We start from the raw sequence: 17099 nt of genomic DNA on the forward strand, positions 1-17099 counted from the left end.
TCTTGTCACTGGCCATTTCAAACATCTTGTTTTATTATGGTCTTGGCTGAATCAGTGTTTTAGGCACAGGCAGGTTTTGCAGATGTGCTTCTCAAGGACAGGAGCCTCTTTGGTGTAAGGGAAAGCGTGCCTCATAAAGAATACATTTCCCACCTGGACGTGGCTCTACCAGAACAAGGGGAGCAGCGTAATCCTGAGCACCTTCTCAGAACTGAGCAGTTTTCCTGCTGCTGGCCAGTGTCTCAGTGGGTTTGCATCTCCCCTTTCACTTCAGCTGTCCTCTTGCTTCCCTTTCTGACTTGATAGCCTGCGGAGACATGTAAGCCCACAAGCCAGACCAAGAAGTTGCTGGGCTTGGTCTGTGAAGAGAAGAGTTCCTTGAACACGGCAGCTCCAGATAAAGGGAGAAACGAAGAGGGAGAAAGTGAGAATGAGGTAGGTTGTGTGCCTCAGCTCTTAATGTGTGTTGGTAACTGTAGCGCATGAAGCCTCAAGGAATGAAAAACTGTGATGCTCCATTGGTAACAGCTGATGATGGGCTGTGGCTGTTCCATTTGATTCTGGGCCTTAATTTGTGCTGCACTTCCTCTGTGTGTTGTTGGATCACCAAAAAGTATCTAATCCTGTTTTCTCCTTGTACTCCCTATAAATCAATGTCTGCCACAATGTATTTCCAAAATGAATTGGCTGTAGGCTTATTGCCTTGGCATATTGCTATAGGTCTGCTGTCTTATTTCACTGATTAGGACACCCCAGTTCCTCCTGTGTGGCCTGTGGGGTTGCAGGGGTCAGAACTCAGTGTTGGTCATCTCCTTTTTTAATACCTTTAGAGTCTCCATGGGACAGCAAGACTGTTCAAAAACCTGCACGTGGATGTCAGCGCCCTGGGAGGCAGCTTTGACTCTGAGGTAAGAATGTGGGTGATGCGAGACGGGCAGAAGAGGAGCTGCGGCACTGCCCAGCCAGTGCCTGGGCTGGGGAGTGAGAGTGCAGGAGACATGCCCAAGGGGCGAGTTTCGCATATCACTTACAAGCAGGAACAGCCTGGAGCAGACTGGTGGAGAGGAAGGGCTGGGGGGAGTGTCTGAGAAGCCAGATGCGGTCCACAGGGGACAGTGGTATGGGTATCGAAGGCAAGTTTGCGCTTGAAGGAGAATGCTTGTGGTTTGGTAGATGGGATTGGAGAAGACAGCATCTTTACACAGTGTAGAGCTTTGTTTCATTTTAAAGAGGAGAAACCAAAAGCCACGTAGGTGTGACAGGCAAGCTGGAAGTCAGCTCTTCCAAGGAGCAGCAGAAAGGAGGGGGTCTCAGATCAGAGAGGTGCCACCATTCTTGCTGTGGGAGGAAGGCTTGTTGAGGAAGAGGCACCGTTTGCTTCCGCATTACTTTTTTCAGTGAGTGTGGAAAGAGGCTCATTCTCAGCTGAAATTGCGATGGTGGCACTGGGGAGAGGAGAGGGGAACGTACTCTGGAACTGCCATTCTTGCACTGTCATGGAGTTCCACAAGAATCTTAGAAGCTTCCATGTGGACCACACATGGCCACCTAAAACCTGTTTTCTTTCATCTGGCACTGCTGATAAATTCCATGGCTCTGACATGGAGCGTCAGCAATGAGTTCAGTACACGCGTGGCTTTGTGCAGACATTTTGCTTTCCATGTGGGTGTGCGCTCTCTGCCAGCGCTTTCTTAGCGGTGATCAGGCTTAAGATGACAAGGGCACAATGGGAAGTGCGTTGCAAGCAGCTCTGGTGATTTGGCCCAACTGTGCTGACATTAATCCTTTCTCACTGCTTTGAAAATTCTGTTCCAGTATCTGAAAGGCAAATTAATTTCTTTTTAAAGTATTTTACAGCATTTCCCTTATCCTTTTCACAGCATACGAAAATTAAGCTGTAAAGTACTTTGCTGGAGAACCCATTCACAGTGCTGGGCAGAAACTGCCAAGGCTTATGCTAAAGTGGATGTGGAAAAGAAAGGCCCTACTCTCTCATCTCCAAACAACAAGCGGCCTGTCAGGGCCCAATTCGTCACTGAAATGTTAATGTGTCCAGGAACAAAGAGATGTCTTGGCATTTCAGTGCCGCGGCAGGGCTTCGGGAATCTATTATCATTTCCATTATGAAATGGCAATTGCCGCCCAACAGCCAGGCTCTGTTAACCCAGTTGGGTGATATCTTAGTCCTGATAAGATATTAGTGCCCCACTGGAAAATATAATTCTTTTGTAGTTCCATGAGATGGCAGTAGAAAAGCACTCCTATGAGCGAGCTGCAGCCCAAGCCGTTCTCTAGCTTCCTTACAGAACGGAGAGGAGGAAAGGATTTGTACAGCAAGCCCTACAGGGGGAAACCTAAGCAGTAATGGGGTGAAGTGCTGAAAAAACTGGCTTTGTGTAGCCTGTGGATCAGGGTTGAATACCTATATTCAAAGAAAATTAGCTTGGGGTTTTAGTGACTTGCTGAGATGCAAGGATGTTGGGTAAGAGCGGAGGCTGTGTTGAAGATGGCATGAGCATCTGGGAAAGAGGGAGGAGAGATGGAATGAAATGCTACCCCCCCTTAGTGGGCTTTTCTGGAGCAAGGAGTAAGTTAACTGGGGAAAAAGGCACTGAAAACAAAATCCAAGTCAGATGCTGGAGAAGTTGACATGTGAGGTTTATGTGTAGTAGTCGGAATGTACTCTTAGAAAGAGGGCCTCTTCTAGGCAGATTGGCTTGCTTGGCTGCTCGTGAGGTTAGCTCTCACCTGAACCCATCTTTCTTGCCTTCTGAATTCCTATGAGGGAATAGTTGCTGCAGGCATTTGAGACTGCCCTAAAATACAAAAGGGCTTTGGGGTACTGCTGGAAGGGGCAAGAGGAAGAAAAGGTCTGGAAGCATCTCTGGGTGCCTGGGGAGAGGGTCCCATGGCAGCAGAAGTGATCCCCTGATGCAGCACTTGCAGCTTGGGAGGTTTAGTACTCTGCCTTCTGTCCAGGTCAATCTCTGGGTAAACACTAGGAGTCAAGGGGGTCTTTTGTGTGGTGGGAAATTACCATGCAAGGCTTCTTTACCAGATGGAGATGTGTGAAAGGGAGCTGTCTCTGTAAATAAACATTGCGCAATACAGCTTGTGTGTTACTGCGGAGATGTCTGTGGAGGAAGCAGTGCTGCTGATTCCCAGGAAACAAAGACATCTATAAAATAGCACAGGGACGCCTGGTAAAAGGGGATGAATGGTTGCTGTGGTCATAGCCTTGCTTGCTCCCATGCTGGGGGAGCATGGCTGAGGAGTGCTGTAGTGAGCCATGGCTCGCAGGGAGCCCTGAGCTGGGAAGAGTCTGGTAGAACAGCAAGTTCATTGAGCCGGCCAGCAGGAAAGCAGCAGCAGTAAGGCATGCAGAGCAGAAACAGTTTGATGTTTGGGAATGTGGGCCTGTGAGCTCCTGAGCAGAGGCTGGAAAGCTGTTCAGCTGGAGAGCTTTCTGCTCCAGGGGTGCCTGCAGGGGGTGATATGCAGGGCGATGACCTGTCACAGGCGGGTGACCCTATCAGCTTGCAAAGGTGATGTGAGGACTTTTGCTAGTGGATGTGTTACCCCACCTGCTAGGAAAACAGCAAAGCAGAGGAGGAAAACTGTGGCAGCCAGTTAGCTGATGTTGCTGAAGCTGACCTTGAGCACCGAAGGAGTCCTGCAGAGGAGGCTGGCAGCCTGCGAGAGGTGATGAGTGGTGCTCTGACATCATGGTCCTGCTTGCATGGTGTCACTGAAGCTTTGCATGCAGTAGGCAGCTTCTAGTGTTGTGGTGTGGCTCTGATAGTTGCTTGGTTTGTTTCTTTTGCGGGTTAAAGTATTGCATACGTGGAGAGAGGTGTAAACTTAAAAACCAAGGGCAAATGCTATGCAGATGAGGTCTGGCAAACCTAACCCTCTCTCTGTACTTCTGTGCCCGAGAAGAGCCTGAAATCAGGGAGCCAGGGGGGAGCACATCACCTTTCAAAGGTATTCTGTATGCAGTATGAGATTTTTTCCCTTTTTTTTTTTTTTTCCTTTTAGAGGTAGGAAGAATGTGAAATTTTTTGTTGTCATCTCTCACGTTCAACACGTTAAAGTCCAAAGAGGTGATGTAGTCATCCTGTTTCTTCAGATGAGTAGTATTCAGTTTTGGTGGCTGCTGTTCATCCTGATCGTTCATCTCTGGATGAGATGCCTTTCCAAAACCTGATCCTGTTGGTATCGATGTGCTTTTTTCCAGTCTTATGCTGATTGCTGGAAGTCTGGAAGTAATGATTTGATAGGCAGACATTTCACATCAGTTAGTGTCGTTCAGCTGCAGGTAAAATGTGTTATAGCTTGTGAAAAGATCAGCTAAAGCTAATTATAATCTGACTGAATTGTCCTAGCTCTGAAATCCATAGCCTGTTTTTGCACAAGGAAAACCTCCCTCCTCTTCCACCTGTGTTCTTGATTGGCACAGTTCCCTCTTCTGGACAGTTGCATTTGTGACTGTGAAGGTGTAAAGTTAACAGAAGTTTTGTCTGTATCTGTCCTTAAAATATGATTCTACCAGCTAAAGAAATTCTTCTGGGATATTTTAGTAACTGAGGTAAACTTGCCTGGAGAGAAATCTTTTTGTGTGCACAGTATTATTGGGTACATCGGTATATTCTGTTGTGGTGTGTCTGCTCCTTGAAGGGAAATCTCTGTGTACTCTTTCCAAGCATAAGAATCCCGATTGCTCTCATTTGGCATGTGTTTTCTTGGGCACTGTCAGATGTCCTGGAGAGAGGTCCTCAGGAAAACTCTAAAGCAAGCCTGTCCAAAAGGACACATAACTTTCCAGACACTCTAGCCCCCAGATAAAAGGAAGCATAATGAGGACTCCTTCACTGGAGTAACACTACAGAAATGGTACTTGCACACGTTTTTTCTGGATTCTGGAATAAAGGTGTTATCAAGGCCTTTGCAGAGCCTCATGTGGCTGGCTAGTGATTCAGCAGCATGTTTGTGAACCTCTGCTAACCAGGCACTAAACTGGAAAGGGGCCATAAGCTTTCATTATTACTCAGCAACTTGCAGGTGAGGCTCTGAACTGCAGGTTTTTTTGGAAAGTACCCAGTGATTAGATTTCTCTGTCCTCCTCTCTAGTCTGATGGATGGCTCTCTCAGCCCTGAGAAGGTCTCTCAGACAAATGACGTGCTAGGAGACATTCTTTCAGTTTGCCGCAGCTCTGGGTTTAAAGCTGACAGCATTCCAGTTGCACTTTGATAAAAATACATCGTTAAAATATGCGGTCTGTGTATGGTACATGCTGTACACAGGATGCAGCTAATGTTTGACAAGACACCACAGCATTAATAAAACAGTGAGAAAGTAGGACGTGCTAGCAGTTTTGTTTGCATACTGATGAGGGAACCTTTTCCTGCTTCCTCCTGGCTATCGCACTTTTTATTGTGAGTTTTGTGGGCCTCCCCACTGCTGGGAGAGGCAGTCGAACCTTTGGGTGACTAAACTTTATTTTGGGATTGTTTTTTCCCAAGGCCAGTGGGTTCTGCCATTTCTAAGTCTAGTGTGTTAGCTAGTCACCGTCCCGTTCTAAGCTCAGAGCAGTGGCTTAAATTGGTGCCCACCCTCAAGTTCGTCCCGCCAGAATGTGGATGATTGCATCCTGCCTGCTCGCCTCTGCTTATAATTTCAGGCAGAAGTTAAATGTCTAGTATTAGTATCTTGCAAATTTCCCTCTCTCATGGAACAGATCCAATGTGGAAGCATAAATGGGCCTAATGCAGAGCACGTAGGGTGCTCCCAGGGGCTGATGGGCTTTGCAGCAGCCACTGCTAACTCTTATCCACTGAGACCCTGTGAATAAAAAAGCAACAGATTAAAAAAAAAAAAAGAAGTCTGAGCCCAAGAAGTGAGTATATTTACCTTAATGAAGTTCCTTCCCTTTGAAAGGGACTGTATGAAAAGAAATCAAACTGGTCTTGAAGTCACCCAAAGCTTTGCAATTTTGCTGCTTGCTGTAGGACAACCCATGCTATTTCTGACCCCTGCATCCTCCCAGAGAGGAGGAAAAGGACATTGTAGCTATAATTGTGTTTGACTTGCTGCCTAGAAGGAGTCTTTAAAATCAAGACATGCTGAAGAAGGGCAAGAGTCTTCCCTGGATTCTGATGCTGCGTGCCCTCCAACTCCAGTTCAAGTCCTTCCTGGAGATGCTGACAGTAGCCTGTCTGGCCAGAACAAGGAGGAGTCCGATGGGAAACTCACTGGGAATGAACTACTGGGCAAGCAAGATGCTGAAGTGGAAGGTGACATCTCTGCAGCTGATGAGCTGCCCCGGTCTCTGGGGGAAAGGAGCGCAGCAGGGACAGATGTGCCCAGTGGTGCTGGGCAACCTAGAGTTGCATCTCCAGCTGCTGAAGCTGCTGAGGCAGATCAGCTGGCAAGTGTGGCTGCCACTGTTGACACCGTGTCTGTTGGTGAAAAGATAGTGAATGAAGTGAGGGAAGAAGCAGCAGCTGATGTGAAAACAGACAGCAGGCTGGATGCTGGCGAAGTAAGAGACCTGCCTGCATGGGTTGGGTTTGGTGTGGAAGCTGCTGTGGCTGTTCCCGTTGCTTTGTAAGGCCCTTACTCAGGAAAGCTTTTCGAGCCCTTACTTGTTTTCTGTAAGTCAGTGTAAGTGCCTTCCTAATCAGTAGGGTGTTCCTGGGGGGGCACAAGTGCTCTGAGTTCCCGGATTGGCATCTTTAGTATGGAGCAAGGAAATTGTTCTTTTAAGCATACACGAAGTGCTGTCCAAAGCAACCGACAGGCAAAAACCCTGAACTGTGATGTGTGTTTTGAGTCTTGGAGGAGAAATAAGTCTCGGCTTTCAGTGCTGCCATCTGTACTAAGCAAGCAGGTTTTATAATGAAGTTCACACCAAGCCCAGCTGTCCATGCTGCTTTGTTTCTCTCCTTCTGTTGTTTTTCTCAGCTTATGCAGAGATGGGGCAAAAGCGTAAAGTGAGCTGCCAGCTGCGATATCTGCAGCTCTGTGGAAGGATGCGACAGGGAGGTGTGAGGTCAGAGTGGGGAAGGACGGTACCTCGGGGCTGGCACCGGAGCTGTAGCTCTGGTCTGCCGAACATAGTACCTTCCAGTCTGCCCATGGCTTTTCTAGCACTCTCTGGGTGGAGGACTGGCCCAACAGCTGACTGTGGTCAGCTGAACCTGGGTATTTGATTGTGCAGTCTCTGGCAGGAGAAAAACCATTAACTGTCACAAGGTGCAGATGGGTTCATGGCCTGGCCCCTGCAACTGGGGTGCCAGACAGATGCATGCTATCCACTCTTCTTCAGTGTCTTCTGGAAAAGTTAGAATATGAGATCTGATAAACTCTCTCTTTCCAACCTAGCTTCCTTCCTGCTGATTTGGATGATTTTCCTAGTTCTGTTGATGTGTAATGCCTTTAAGAAAGGATAAGCTGTAAAACTGAGCTTGGAAAGCATGCAAGTCCTGAAGAACTTGAAGTTGAAAGCTTTGCTTTCACAAACACCCGCATGCTTTATGCATCTGGGTAGTTGTGCTGAAGTCAGCAGGGCTCCATGGGTGTTCATGTTGAATAGTTATGTACTGTTTCAGGATGGCTGGGAACATAGGAGTCCTTGCTGTGGCTAGGCATGGCAAGGTGTGCTTTTAAAGTCCCTTTAAGACCATGGTGCTGTTCTGTGTGGTGGGCTGGGGGGTTCCAAGAGCTGCAGAGATCCTTGCAGAAGGGACAGAGGACAGTAAGCAAGTGCCTTTTATCAGGGATATTTGAAGAGCACTTCTTTGCCCTCCCTGGTCCCATCTCCTGCCCCGCCCTCCTGTGAAGTGGTGTCTTGTGCTTGTCTTGTGGGTCACACCCTTAGTGTCGTCTTTCCTGTGATGTTCAGTCACCTTTTCTTCCCTATGTTATAGAGAGGCCAGATTTGTCTTCCCAGTATCAGTTGTCATCTTGTTGGAAACACCTAGGTGAAGATGCAGAGGTAAGATGTGTACAGGCTGTAATGCATATCTCCTCTTAGCTTTCAAAGGCATCCGAGACCAGTGACTGTGGGGAGGACTTGCAAGTCTCTGACCACTCGCTGATTCAGCCTATGGTGAGTCACTAAAAGCTCCTTGCCCCTTGGGTGTGGGCTTCATGTTCCTCTGGGAACAATAATGCTATGCCCACCTCTTGCAGTCCACCTGCCTGACTCCTTAACTGCTAAATGATGACCTTACAGCTGTGGCACAGGCCAGCAATGTCATCCTGCACTTAGCAGGTTCTGTCTGTGGGTGAGGTAATATCCCTGGAAAAGTAGGTCGCTTAGAGCTGGGACAGTACTCAGATAATTGCAAAAAGGAAAATAATAAGCAGTGTAAAAATTATGCTTTAAGGGACTGAGTGGCTCTTTCTAAGGGGAGTCTGTATGGCCGGGAGACCTGGCTCCTGCAGGTCTCAGAGGGAGAACATGCGGGAGGGTAGGCCTGAGATGAGGGGGGAGGATGCCCATCAGCATCTCTTCATCTCTGCAGGAAACTGCCATTGCCATCTGCCAGTGGGAGCAGAGGCGGCATGGCCAGCGAATGGCTGAGAATATCATTATTTATCGGTGTTAGTGCAAGGCTGTGTGTTGGCAAGTGGCTGCAGCCTCAAACAATACCTTTTGTAGTGCTCGCTTGCGGGCATGTGTGCGCACACATGCACATGCTCCCTGTGTGCAGCCAAGTGCAAGGACCCCTAGAGACTCTGCCAGGAGGGAGAATTATCTCAGAGAGTGAATAGCTTGTGGGCAACTTGCAGGAGCTGACTCTTAGGAAAAATCTCTGGCAATCTGCAGCACTATCATAAATGAGAGCAGTAGAGGCTGGGGGAAGATCTGCTTGCTTTGGATGTGCTGTGTGTCGCCCCTGCCTGCTGTGCTTGGTGGCATGGAAGCGCACACAGATAGCGTGACAGAGCTCACCACCCTGTGATACCACCGTGTACATCTTGCGTGGCCTTGCAAGGAGAGTTTCCTCAAGGACCATCAGTGAAGGGAACCTCTGTGCTGCACGCTCCCGCGGGCCAAGCCCATAGGGAATCCTGATTTACTGAGCACCCCTGTCTGCTATTGTCCCAGCAGGTAGCTCTGCATAAACCACCTTGCCTGCCTGTGCCTCTGCACCTTGGGAAAGAGAGAAAACCCAACTCGCCATCTGTCTGCAGTATATTTATGACCTATGCTTGGACACGGGCCTGAGTCTTAGTGTAGCCATCTCCTACGTGCTGTAAACCTTTCTAATTTTTCAAATGTCTAGTGGTACAAAAGGCTTGCTGTCAGAGGGATGGTGAGTGTAGATTCCAAGCTGTGTTAGGATTTTGACCTAGTCTCAGGATCTCTGGCAAAACCTGCGTGTGCTCATCAGACACTGATCCTTTTTGGCTTTCTTCTTTAGGACTTGGGCTTCCAGAGTCGGCTTTCTGAGCAAGTACTGGATGTGGGGGTTCTGTCTCCTGCTTTGGACAGCCCCACGTGCAAGGTAAGTGCTATGTATGTGATCAGGGACCAATCTGTGAACAGGCAGGGTAAAATACTGTATTGTGGTGCACTAGAAACAGGGTGATGCTATTGGCATAAAGGCTTTGCAGAGGCAAACAGAAGTGATGTGTTAAGTCTCAGGGATTAGAGCAGCACTACTAGTGCATGTTTTTTTCTGCAGAGATGAGATGCAGGTAGCTACACAAAGAACATAAACTTTGAGTAGAGGTGGCTTGTGAAGGGTGTGTGCATGCAAGTGCACATGTGTGCTTTCCCTGCCCCACTACAAATGTAGATAAATGGCTTTCCTGGGGAATGGTGGGAAGCAGAGTCTATCTTACTTTTTTCTTTTGTGAGTATATTTGTCCTTTTCTTTCTCTTAAGCAGATGGCAAGGATTTGTGTAACAGAACACGATAGCACAAATTGGGAAAAAAAGGAGATTAACTCCCTCTGACAGATTTTGGTATAGGGAAGCTTATTTTTAAGCATTTGGTTGTCTTGCCTGCTTTCGTGTAGGGTGTGGGAAAAATAGGCTCCTTTCAGTGAGTCTGTGGCATATGAAGGAGTGTACGTATGCGTGCATGTGTCTGCTTCCTAGACCATGTTAGCCCGGGACATAAATATGATCGGGCAGTTGTAAGTGAAGAAGACTGCTGTGCATCTTGAGGTTTTATCCTGGTCTTCTCAGCGTGTTGCCAAGTTGGCTTCCTCATTCTCACGTTCCTATTGAGCCCTCTCAACTACCCGTCTCCTGTGCCATCTCAGCTTATCAGTCTGTTGGCTGGAAGTGTGCTGCACAGTGAGGCATGGGGTCAGGCTCCAGCTGGGGTTACTCAGCCTTGCTCTGATTGTAAGCGAGTTGATCAGCTGCACCAGAGGAGACCCTGAGTGGCAAACTTGCCACCTGTCCAGCAGAGAGGAGCAATCCAGTTTGTAAGGTTGTGTCTGGAGAATACACCTGTCCTCTTGTGCCTAATAATGAGCATAATCAGATGTGAAGAGAAAACAAAACATATGCCTGCTGTGTTCTCCCCCTCTCCCTCTCACTGCAGCACAGTCGCCATGCATACAAATGTCTTGTTGGAGCAGCCACGTTTGGAGTTTGTTACAGACCTGTCTTGAGGAGAGAGGTGGATTTGAAATGGTGCTGCCTGCAGAACTGCAGCTGCTCTTTTGTGTCTGTAGACAGAGGCTAGTCTGAAGTGACTCTGGGTTGTAGGCATGTGCTTACTTCCACGTAGTGAGCTTGCCTTGCTTTGAATATGTTGGCAAAAAACTCTCTTTTAAAAAAAAGACCACCTCAGTCAGCTACATGAGCACACAGTATTGGAGGTTTTGGGTTAGTGTGTTTTGGCAGGAGCTGTGGTAGCTTGCAGAGGCTGTGTGGGCTGCTTCCTGCTAGACCTGGCTTCTCTGCTAGTGGTGGGGAGGTTGCTCCTTTCACCCTTCACTTAACAGGCATTTAAAGTGCTGGCATCCTGCTTTGATGGCCCTGCTGCTGCACTGAGGGTGATGGTGAGGAGCTGGAAGCAGGCGTGCGATCTAAGCTGATGTGTGTGGAGATCCTCCTGCTGAGCTCCCTTGGGAACTGCGCTGTGCAGAGGGAGGAGATGGCCTATTATGTGTTATCCCACTTTCCTGTGTCCACAAGACTGCCTTTGTATCGTGACCGTGTGAGATGTCCTCTGTGCAATGCAGCCTGGCATTTAAGCAGTGCAGAAGGCTGCTGGGGATCCTGAGGCAACAGGATGGGCAAGTGTCTCTAGTAATTTCACAGACAAGGCTTTAAATCAGCCCTGGTTCCCTGCTGGCAGGTGCTGTCTTCACCTTCTTAAATGTGTCCAGAGATTCCTGCAGTCTGTGACTTCTGGGGAGTGACTGCCCTCCTGTGAAGGCATGTTGGGCAGGGGTGCAGCAGTGGCCCCATGCGTGGGCTCAGCAGCATTACCCTCTGACTGGTTATCCCTATTCCCAGGAAGATCTCGTTCTCCATTTGTCTGGCTTCTTTCCTTTCACAGGCAGCAGTGACAGAGCCCGTTTTGAGCCAGGAAACGTTTGCCGAGCTCCCTGGTTCTCGGGAATTGAAGTCATTAGTTACACCGGGGCAGGAGGGAGGCTGGGAGGGGGAGCTGCCTGGGAGAGCTCTGACCAGGCTGATGTGATGGAAGGTGACAGCACTTGCGGGGAATCCTTCTGCTGTTTGCTCCGCTGCACATTTGCATACATTACTGCTGTTTTAATTCTGTGTTATTTTGGCCCTGCTCCACGGTATGCTCCTGCATGGCAAGGGCTGAGCTCACCTGCTGTTTCTGTGGTCCCCAAGAATTTATGAAGGGGCTACTCTTCTGGGGACCAGAAACCTCAGCAGGGAGGCTGAGCCCTTGCTGCTTTCTTGTGTGGGGCTGACAGCTTGAAGAGGTAAGTTGTTTCCCTCTTCAGGTGAAAGGCGCAGTGCATGTTTGTGTGTGCCTGCTGCAGGGACAGAGGTGCCTGGCAGGTGGGAAAAGGAGCAGCTGACTACTTTGTATTCAAATATTTGCTATTCATATTTCAAGTATTTACTATGTCATAGATAAGCCAACTGAGGTTGCTCAGAGTGTGTTACTGAGGGGGCTGGCTTCCTTAGCAGCACCCAGACTGATGTGTTGTGGCGTGAGTACTCGGAAATCCCTGGGTAGGTGAGACTGTGTGTATACTGCCCATCACAATCTGCTTGAGAACCAGGATGCAAGGCAGGACTGAGTCCTATTGTGATTTTGTTCACAGCCAATGTATCAGTTTGGTTTATGGCCACAGCATGTTATTTTAGTTTTGTGTGTGTGATGTTCCTCTCCTAAGAGACTTTTGTCCTATGCTTTTCAGGGAGTTTAGTGTTACTTGGATATGTGAGGTGACCTTTGGAAAAAAACAAACCTGTGTCCAAAGTGCTTAGTGCTGGCAGGGAGCTCATCTTCTGTACTGAAAAAGCAACCCCCAGACCATAACCTGACACAACCCGGAGAGCTGAGCTCCCAGGCCTCTCAGTTGTGCTGCTGGAACCACTCCTGCAAGGCGTTCCTCTGTTTTGAGACTCTTGGTTACCTGCAGAAGAGGAAGCTGGCACACTCAGCTGGGCATTCTGGAGCAGCCTGTGGATGCTGTTTGGTCCTTGGGTTCAGTGCTGATGTGCTGGACCAGAGCAGTGCTGCCCTTCAGCGGAACCACTGTAAGGTCCTGAGAGGCTTTGGTGGTGAAGGAGCCAGCAAACTCCACACTGTTTGCTTTTACCTGCAGGCTCAGGAGCTGGGAGAAGAGGAAAAAGACCAAAGCAAAGCCAGTATAGAGGAAGAGCAAAGCAAAAGAACAAAAGCTGCTGAGAGGTATGGTACAAACAGAGCAACAAAGGAGGCATGGGCAGCTCTAGCTCCAGATGACTTTCCTGTCTTGTCCACCCCTGCTCTGCTCCAGTCACTGTAACCTGTACAGGGGTCCCCTGTAGAACACCCTGAGATGCTGCAGCTTCTCACAGGGTCTTTCCCACTAAACCTCTTGCTTCTCCTGCCACCTCCTTAGTACTACCTCAGCAGATTTCAGCTTCATTTCAGCTTCTGGCTGGGTAGGCAGCAAAACTGCCTGTCTTTCATTTCCTTGTGACTGCCCCAGGTGTGGAGCTGGCTTCTGTTTCCCTTACAGCTATCTGACTTTTCTCTAATGCTGAGAAAGTCATGCTCTTGCCAAGATGGTCTGAACCTGTTAACATTGTGTGGTGTGCCCTGTGGTGTTTAACCATGGAAGACTTAGCCACTGGTGGTTGCCCTGTGACAGACCTTTCTGGTTTGGTCAGTGCTGGTCCTGCTGGGCTGCCAGCTCTTCACTAGGCAGAGCCTGTAGCTGAAGACTCCCAGGGCCAGCCTGGTACCTCTTACTTGTGGCTGAGAGTCCAGCTGCAATGTCAGCAGTTCTCTTCCACTTCGTTCCATAGAGGTGGCCTAGAGGAAGTCACTGGTTGCCCAGGTGTAAGCATTAAGCTATTTTATATCCCCAAGAGCAATGCTGGCTTCCAGACCCTTAGCTACTGCAAGGACTAGACTGTCTAGGGGAGCTATTTTCAGCCTGTTTGTGGTGACTTGTTTAAAACGGTTGAAACACTGTGCTGAGCAGTGAGCCCTGTGCTCTCTCGAGCCCCTCCCCTCCTCCTTTGAGAGCTGCAGCATGTGGTGTTTATAGATGAATTGTGTCAAAACTCTTAGCCTCTGCACAGAGTTACATATACTCTGGGGCATTGAGAACCAAGAAGCTGTTGCCTGTGCCTGGAAAACTTGTGAACAGAAGAAGCTGCAATCCATCTTAATGACTGGCTGCGGACACTTTAGACTTGCAGCCTGGCTCTTAGAAGAGCTGTTCATGTGAAGGTCCCTGAAAACATGTTCCTCCTGCAAGAGTTGTCTCCTTATCACTTGGTACCTGCTTCCCAGCTGTGCATCCTCTCTTTCTCTCTGCCTCTAAAGCTAGCTCGTGCTTGCCTTGTCTCTCTTCTCTGTACTTCCCAGATGAAGTAGGACTGTAGATGTAAACATGCCTGCCAATATTTCCATCTGTAATTTGGACAACAGTGTGAGTATTGCTAGTAGGGCTTGACTTATCTTAGGGAAATTCCCTAAGGACCTGGAAAGAGGGAGGAATAATCCAGGGATGGGATTCAGCATTTTGAGACTGAATTAAATCCTTTGCTGCCTGTTAGTCTGGCGGACCTTGAGGTGGTGGGAATGGTTTGGAGCTTTGCTGTGCCTTTGGCAGCCCCACATTGGACAAATGGGTCCTGTTGGCAGGCATGGCTTGTTGCCCATCTAAGTCAGCCACACATCCCATCTTCCCCTATCTTGTCTACCTGCAGCAGCCAGTAGACTCTGATCTGTGCTAATCTGGTCTTCTGTTACCTCTTTTGTGCTGCCAAGTGAGAGGGATCAAAGTACTTGTGAAATGCCAGAAGAGAAGTGTTTTGCTTTAGAAAATCCCGATCGGGAGGAGGCTGTGGCCCAGGAGCCGGAGGAGGGATCGCTGGATAGCCTAATCAATTTGGAGGAGCTTGCTGTCCCACAGAAAGTGTAAGGGCTTCATTTAAGTCCCTGGTGTTGTAAGCATAACAGCTTTTGTCCTTTTGTTCCCCTTTGTGGTGTTTGAAGTTAGTGTGTGAAGACAGCACACTAGGAGATGTAGTTTGGTGGGCACAGCAGAGCTGGAACATCTCCGTATGCGAATCCAAGCAGCTGTTTCGCTGGTGAGAGTGCCAAGTGAACAGTCTGTACTGGGGAGGGTGAGAACAGCAGCTCAGCCCTTGGGGTCTGTGGCACAGGACTCTGTGGGATGGAGAAAGAGCTGTTTGCTTTGTGTTTGGAAAAGCCTCCTTCTTACCAGTGTCGCTAACGAGGCTCTAAGCATTCACCCTCCTTCGATAGCTGTTTTCAGACTCCTGAGTTCACTTGCTGAGTGGTGCTGAGGTTCGGGGCGGGGGGGGGGAGGAGGACGACAACAACAAAAACCCAACAAATCACCCCATTTTTACAGTCACTGGGAACATTGGTTGCTTTGAGAGAATAAGGTCAGAGCACAGGATGGTGGAGCTCAAGCTCCCTGCAAAAGCCAGTGGACTATTGCTGTACTAAATTGATGGTCTTTGCAGATACGTACCACTGTGATAGAAGATCTCAGTAGAAATGATTGTGCTGACTTTGCTTTCTATGTCAAATGACAGATCAGCAGATGCAATTGGAAAAAATAGGCAGCGTGTCTCTCGGGACAAAGTGGTGGAGAAGTAATCTTTCATGTGGAGACCAGCACAATATCTCCCTTTTTCTATTAGGAATTGTGTTGAGTTGTGTAAGTGTGTGTGTGTTGGCTGGATCTCTTTTTAAGCAATAACTGGGGCAAAAGGAAGAAGATGATAAAAAGGTGGACGTGGCTGAACTGCTTTGCAGAGCAGCCTGATAAATGACACCTTCTGTAGGCATCTCTGCAGTTGGCCTGGAGCATGTAGTGTTATGGGGGAGTGCTAGTGAAGTGGGATTTTTCCAGAACCCAACTATTCTTTTTTCCATCTTGTTCTTTTTCTAATGGCTGGGTAAGTGACCTTTTCTCTTTTGACTCAAGGCTCTATTACCGGGGCTGTATTTTCCCCGATTCCTGGCAAAACAGAAGTCCCTCTGCCTTACACTAGCAGTCTCAGATCACAACGAGACCTTCCTGCTCCAGCTTTCACTAGCAAAGAATAAAATTTTTTTTCCTAGACTAATCTTCGTTTTCCCCTCCTTCCCCTTCAGCCTCTCTCAGACCTTATAATTTTGCTGCTCTCTGTCTGAAAAAACTTAATTAGAAACAGATTGGGTTTGAATTTTTGGAGTGCTTGGGGCTTTCTGTTGCCTAGAGCTGGCAAACTCCCAGCACACTTTAGATTGCAATTGCAGAAAAATACCTGGTCCATCAGAAGCGCACTGCCAATTCCTGCACTGAAAACAGGTACTGATTGCATCTGCTTTCGTGCCTGGCAGCCCAAGCCAGGGTTTCATAGCTACTCGATCCTTCGTGAAGTGAGCCCATGTTGCCCTCGCAAGGGGAGCTCTAGTGGGCCAAAATACGAGTTATTCAGGACCTGAGTTCTGCTAGGGCTGGGTTTAATACTTTATTGGTCAGAATTTCTGTGGGAGTCAAGGAGAGGGCCCACCACAGTGTGTGAGGGCATCCCCAAGCTGTTACCTGAGGTAACATGCTACTCAAAACCCTGAGCATGTGCTGCGTGTTCACCAACAGCCTTGTAAAGTGTGCTTTACTGTAGCGAGATTGTCTTCTGCCTCTGTGCCCTCCACCTACCTACACTGCTGTTCCTCACCTCCTGTGAGCTAAACAGCGAGGGCTCCACAGCAGCCCGCAAGTGGCTGCAGTCTAGTGGGGATTCTGCATGTCCTTTGTCGACAGTGAAGCTTCGGGTCTGGGATTTTTGGTTTGGAGTTGATACTGTTTGGGGGGATGTTGCTGCTCGTTTTTTGTTACTTGTTTTTTCTGTCACCATTTTGCCAAAGGAGCTTTCTCTTTTTGGTAGGCAACCTGAGAAGGAAATCAAACACGAGCAGTCGTTGAACCAGCCTAGTGAAGAATCCTTGGAGGGAATAGCCAAGGAGATGGAGATGGAGCTCGAGCAAGAGAAAATGCATTTGTTGCAAGCAAAGAAGGAGAAAATTCAGCAATTCCAGGAGGAGATGAGGCAGCAGGAGGAGGAAGAAGCTGAGAAGCTTCATCAGCAAAAAGAAAAATCCCTCAGGTACTTTCCTCTTCTTGCTCCCTCTTCCCCCTATTTTTCCTCTGAGCCTTTCCTAGCTGCGATTTCCTTGCCAGTGGCCACAGGCTTGTGCTGCTATAGGCCACCACCTTGAAAGTGGTGCTACTTTGCAGAGTTGTGGCCAAAGGAGGCAAGAACAAGGCTTTTGGGGAGGAGGAGTACAGAACTCTTTGCCTGGCACAGGCAATCCTGTGCGTGAGGATCCACGCATCCTGAAATGACTAGCAATCTGCTGTTAGTGTTGTGTGTAGAGAGCAGTCTGCCTCAGGAAAG

General features: G+C 48.5%; 1 protein-coding gene across 14 annotated transcripts in view; it reads left to right on the forward strand.

The window, feature by feature from the left end:
- The window catches only part of CEP164 (centrosomal protein 164), a 55926-nt gene that overhangs the window by 15399 nt on the left and 23428 nt on the right, over positions 1–17099 (forward strand). For 8 of the 14 annotated variants that reach the window (XM_041125184.1, XM_030021606.1, XM_041125188.1 and 5 more), the window contains 9 exons: positions 307–435; positions 831–908; positions 3592–3702; positions 6099–6542; positions 8037–8111; positions 9433–9516; positions 12791–12876; positions 14452–14601; positions 16590–16808. In XM_041125184.1, coding sequence (XP_040981118.1) covers positions 307–435; positions 831–908; positions 3592–3702; positions 6099–6542; positions 8037–8111; positions 9433–9516; positions 12791–12876; positions 14452–14601; positions 16590–16808 — 1376 coding nt within the window. The remainder of the gene's footprint in view (positions 1–306; positions 436–830; positions 909–3591; positions 3703–6098; positions 6543–8036; positions 8112–9432; positions 9517–12790; positions 12877–14451; positions 14602–16589; positions 16809–17099) is intronic. The other 6 variants (XM_041125185.1, XM_041125192.1, XM_041125190.1 and 3 more) reach the window with 6 other exon arrangements.

This window comes from Aquila chrysaetos, chromosome 8, assembly GCF_900496995.4.
Source record: "Aquila chrysaetos chrysaetos chromosome 8, bAquChr1.4, whole genome shotgun sequence".
NCBI classification, from domain to species: Eukaryota; Metazoa; Chordata; class Aves; order Accipitriformes; family Accipitridae; genus Aquila; species Aquila chrysaetos.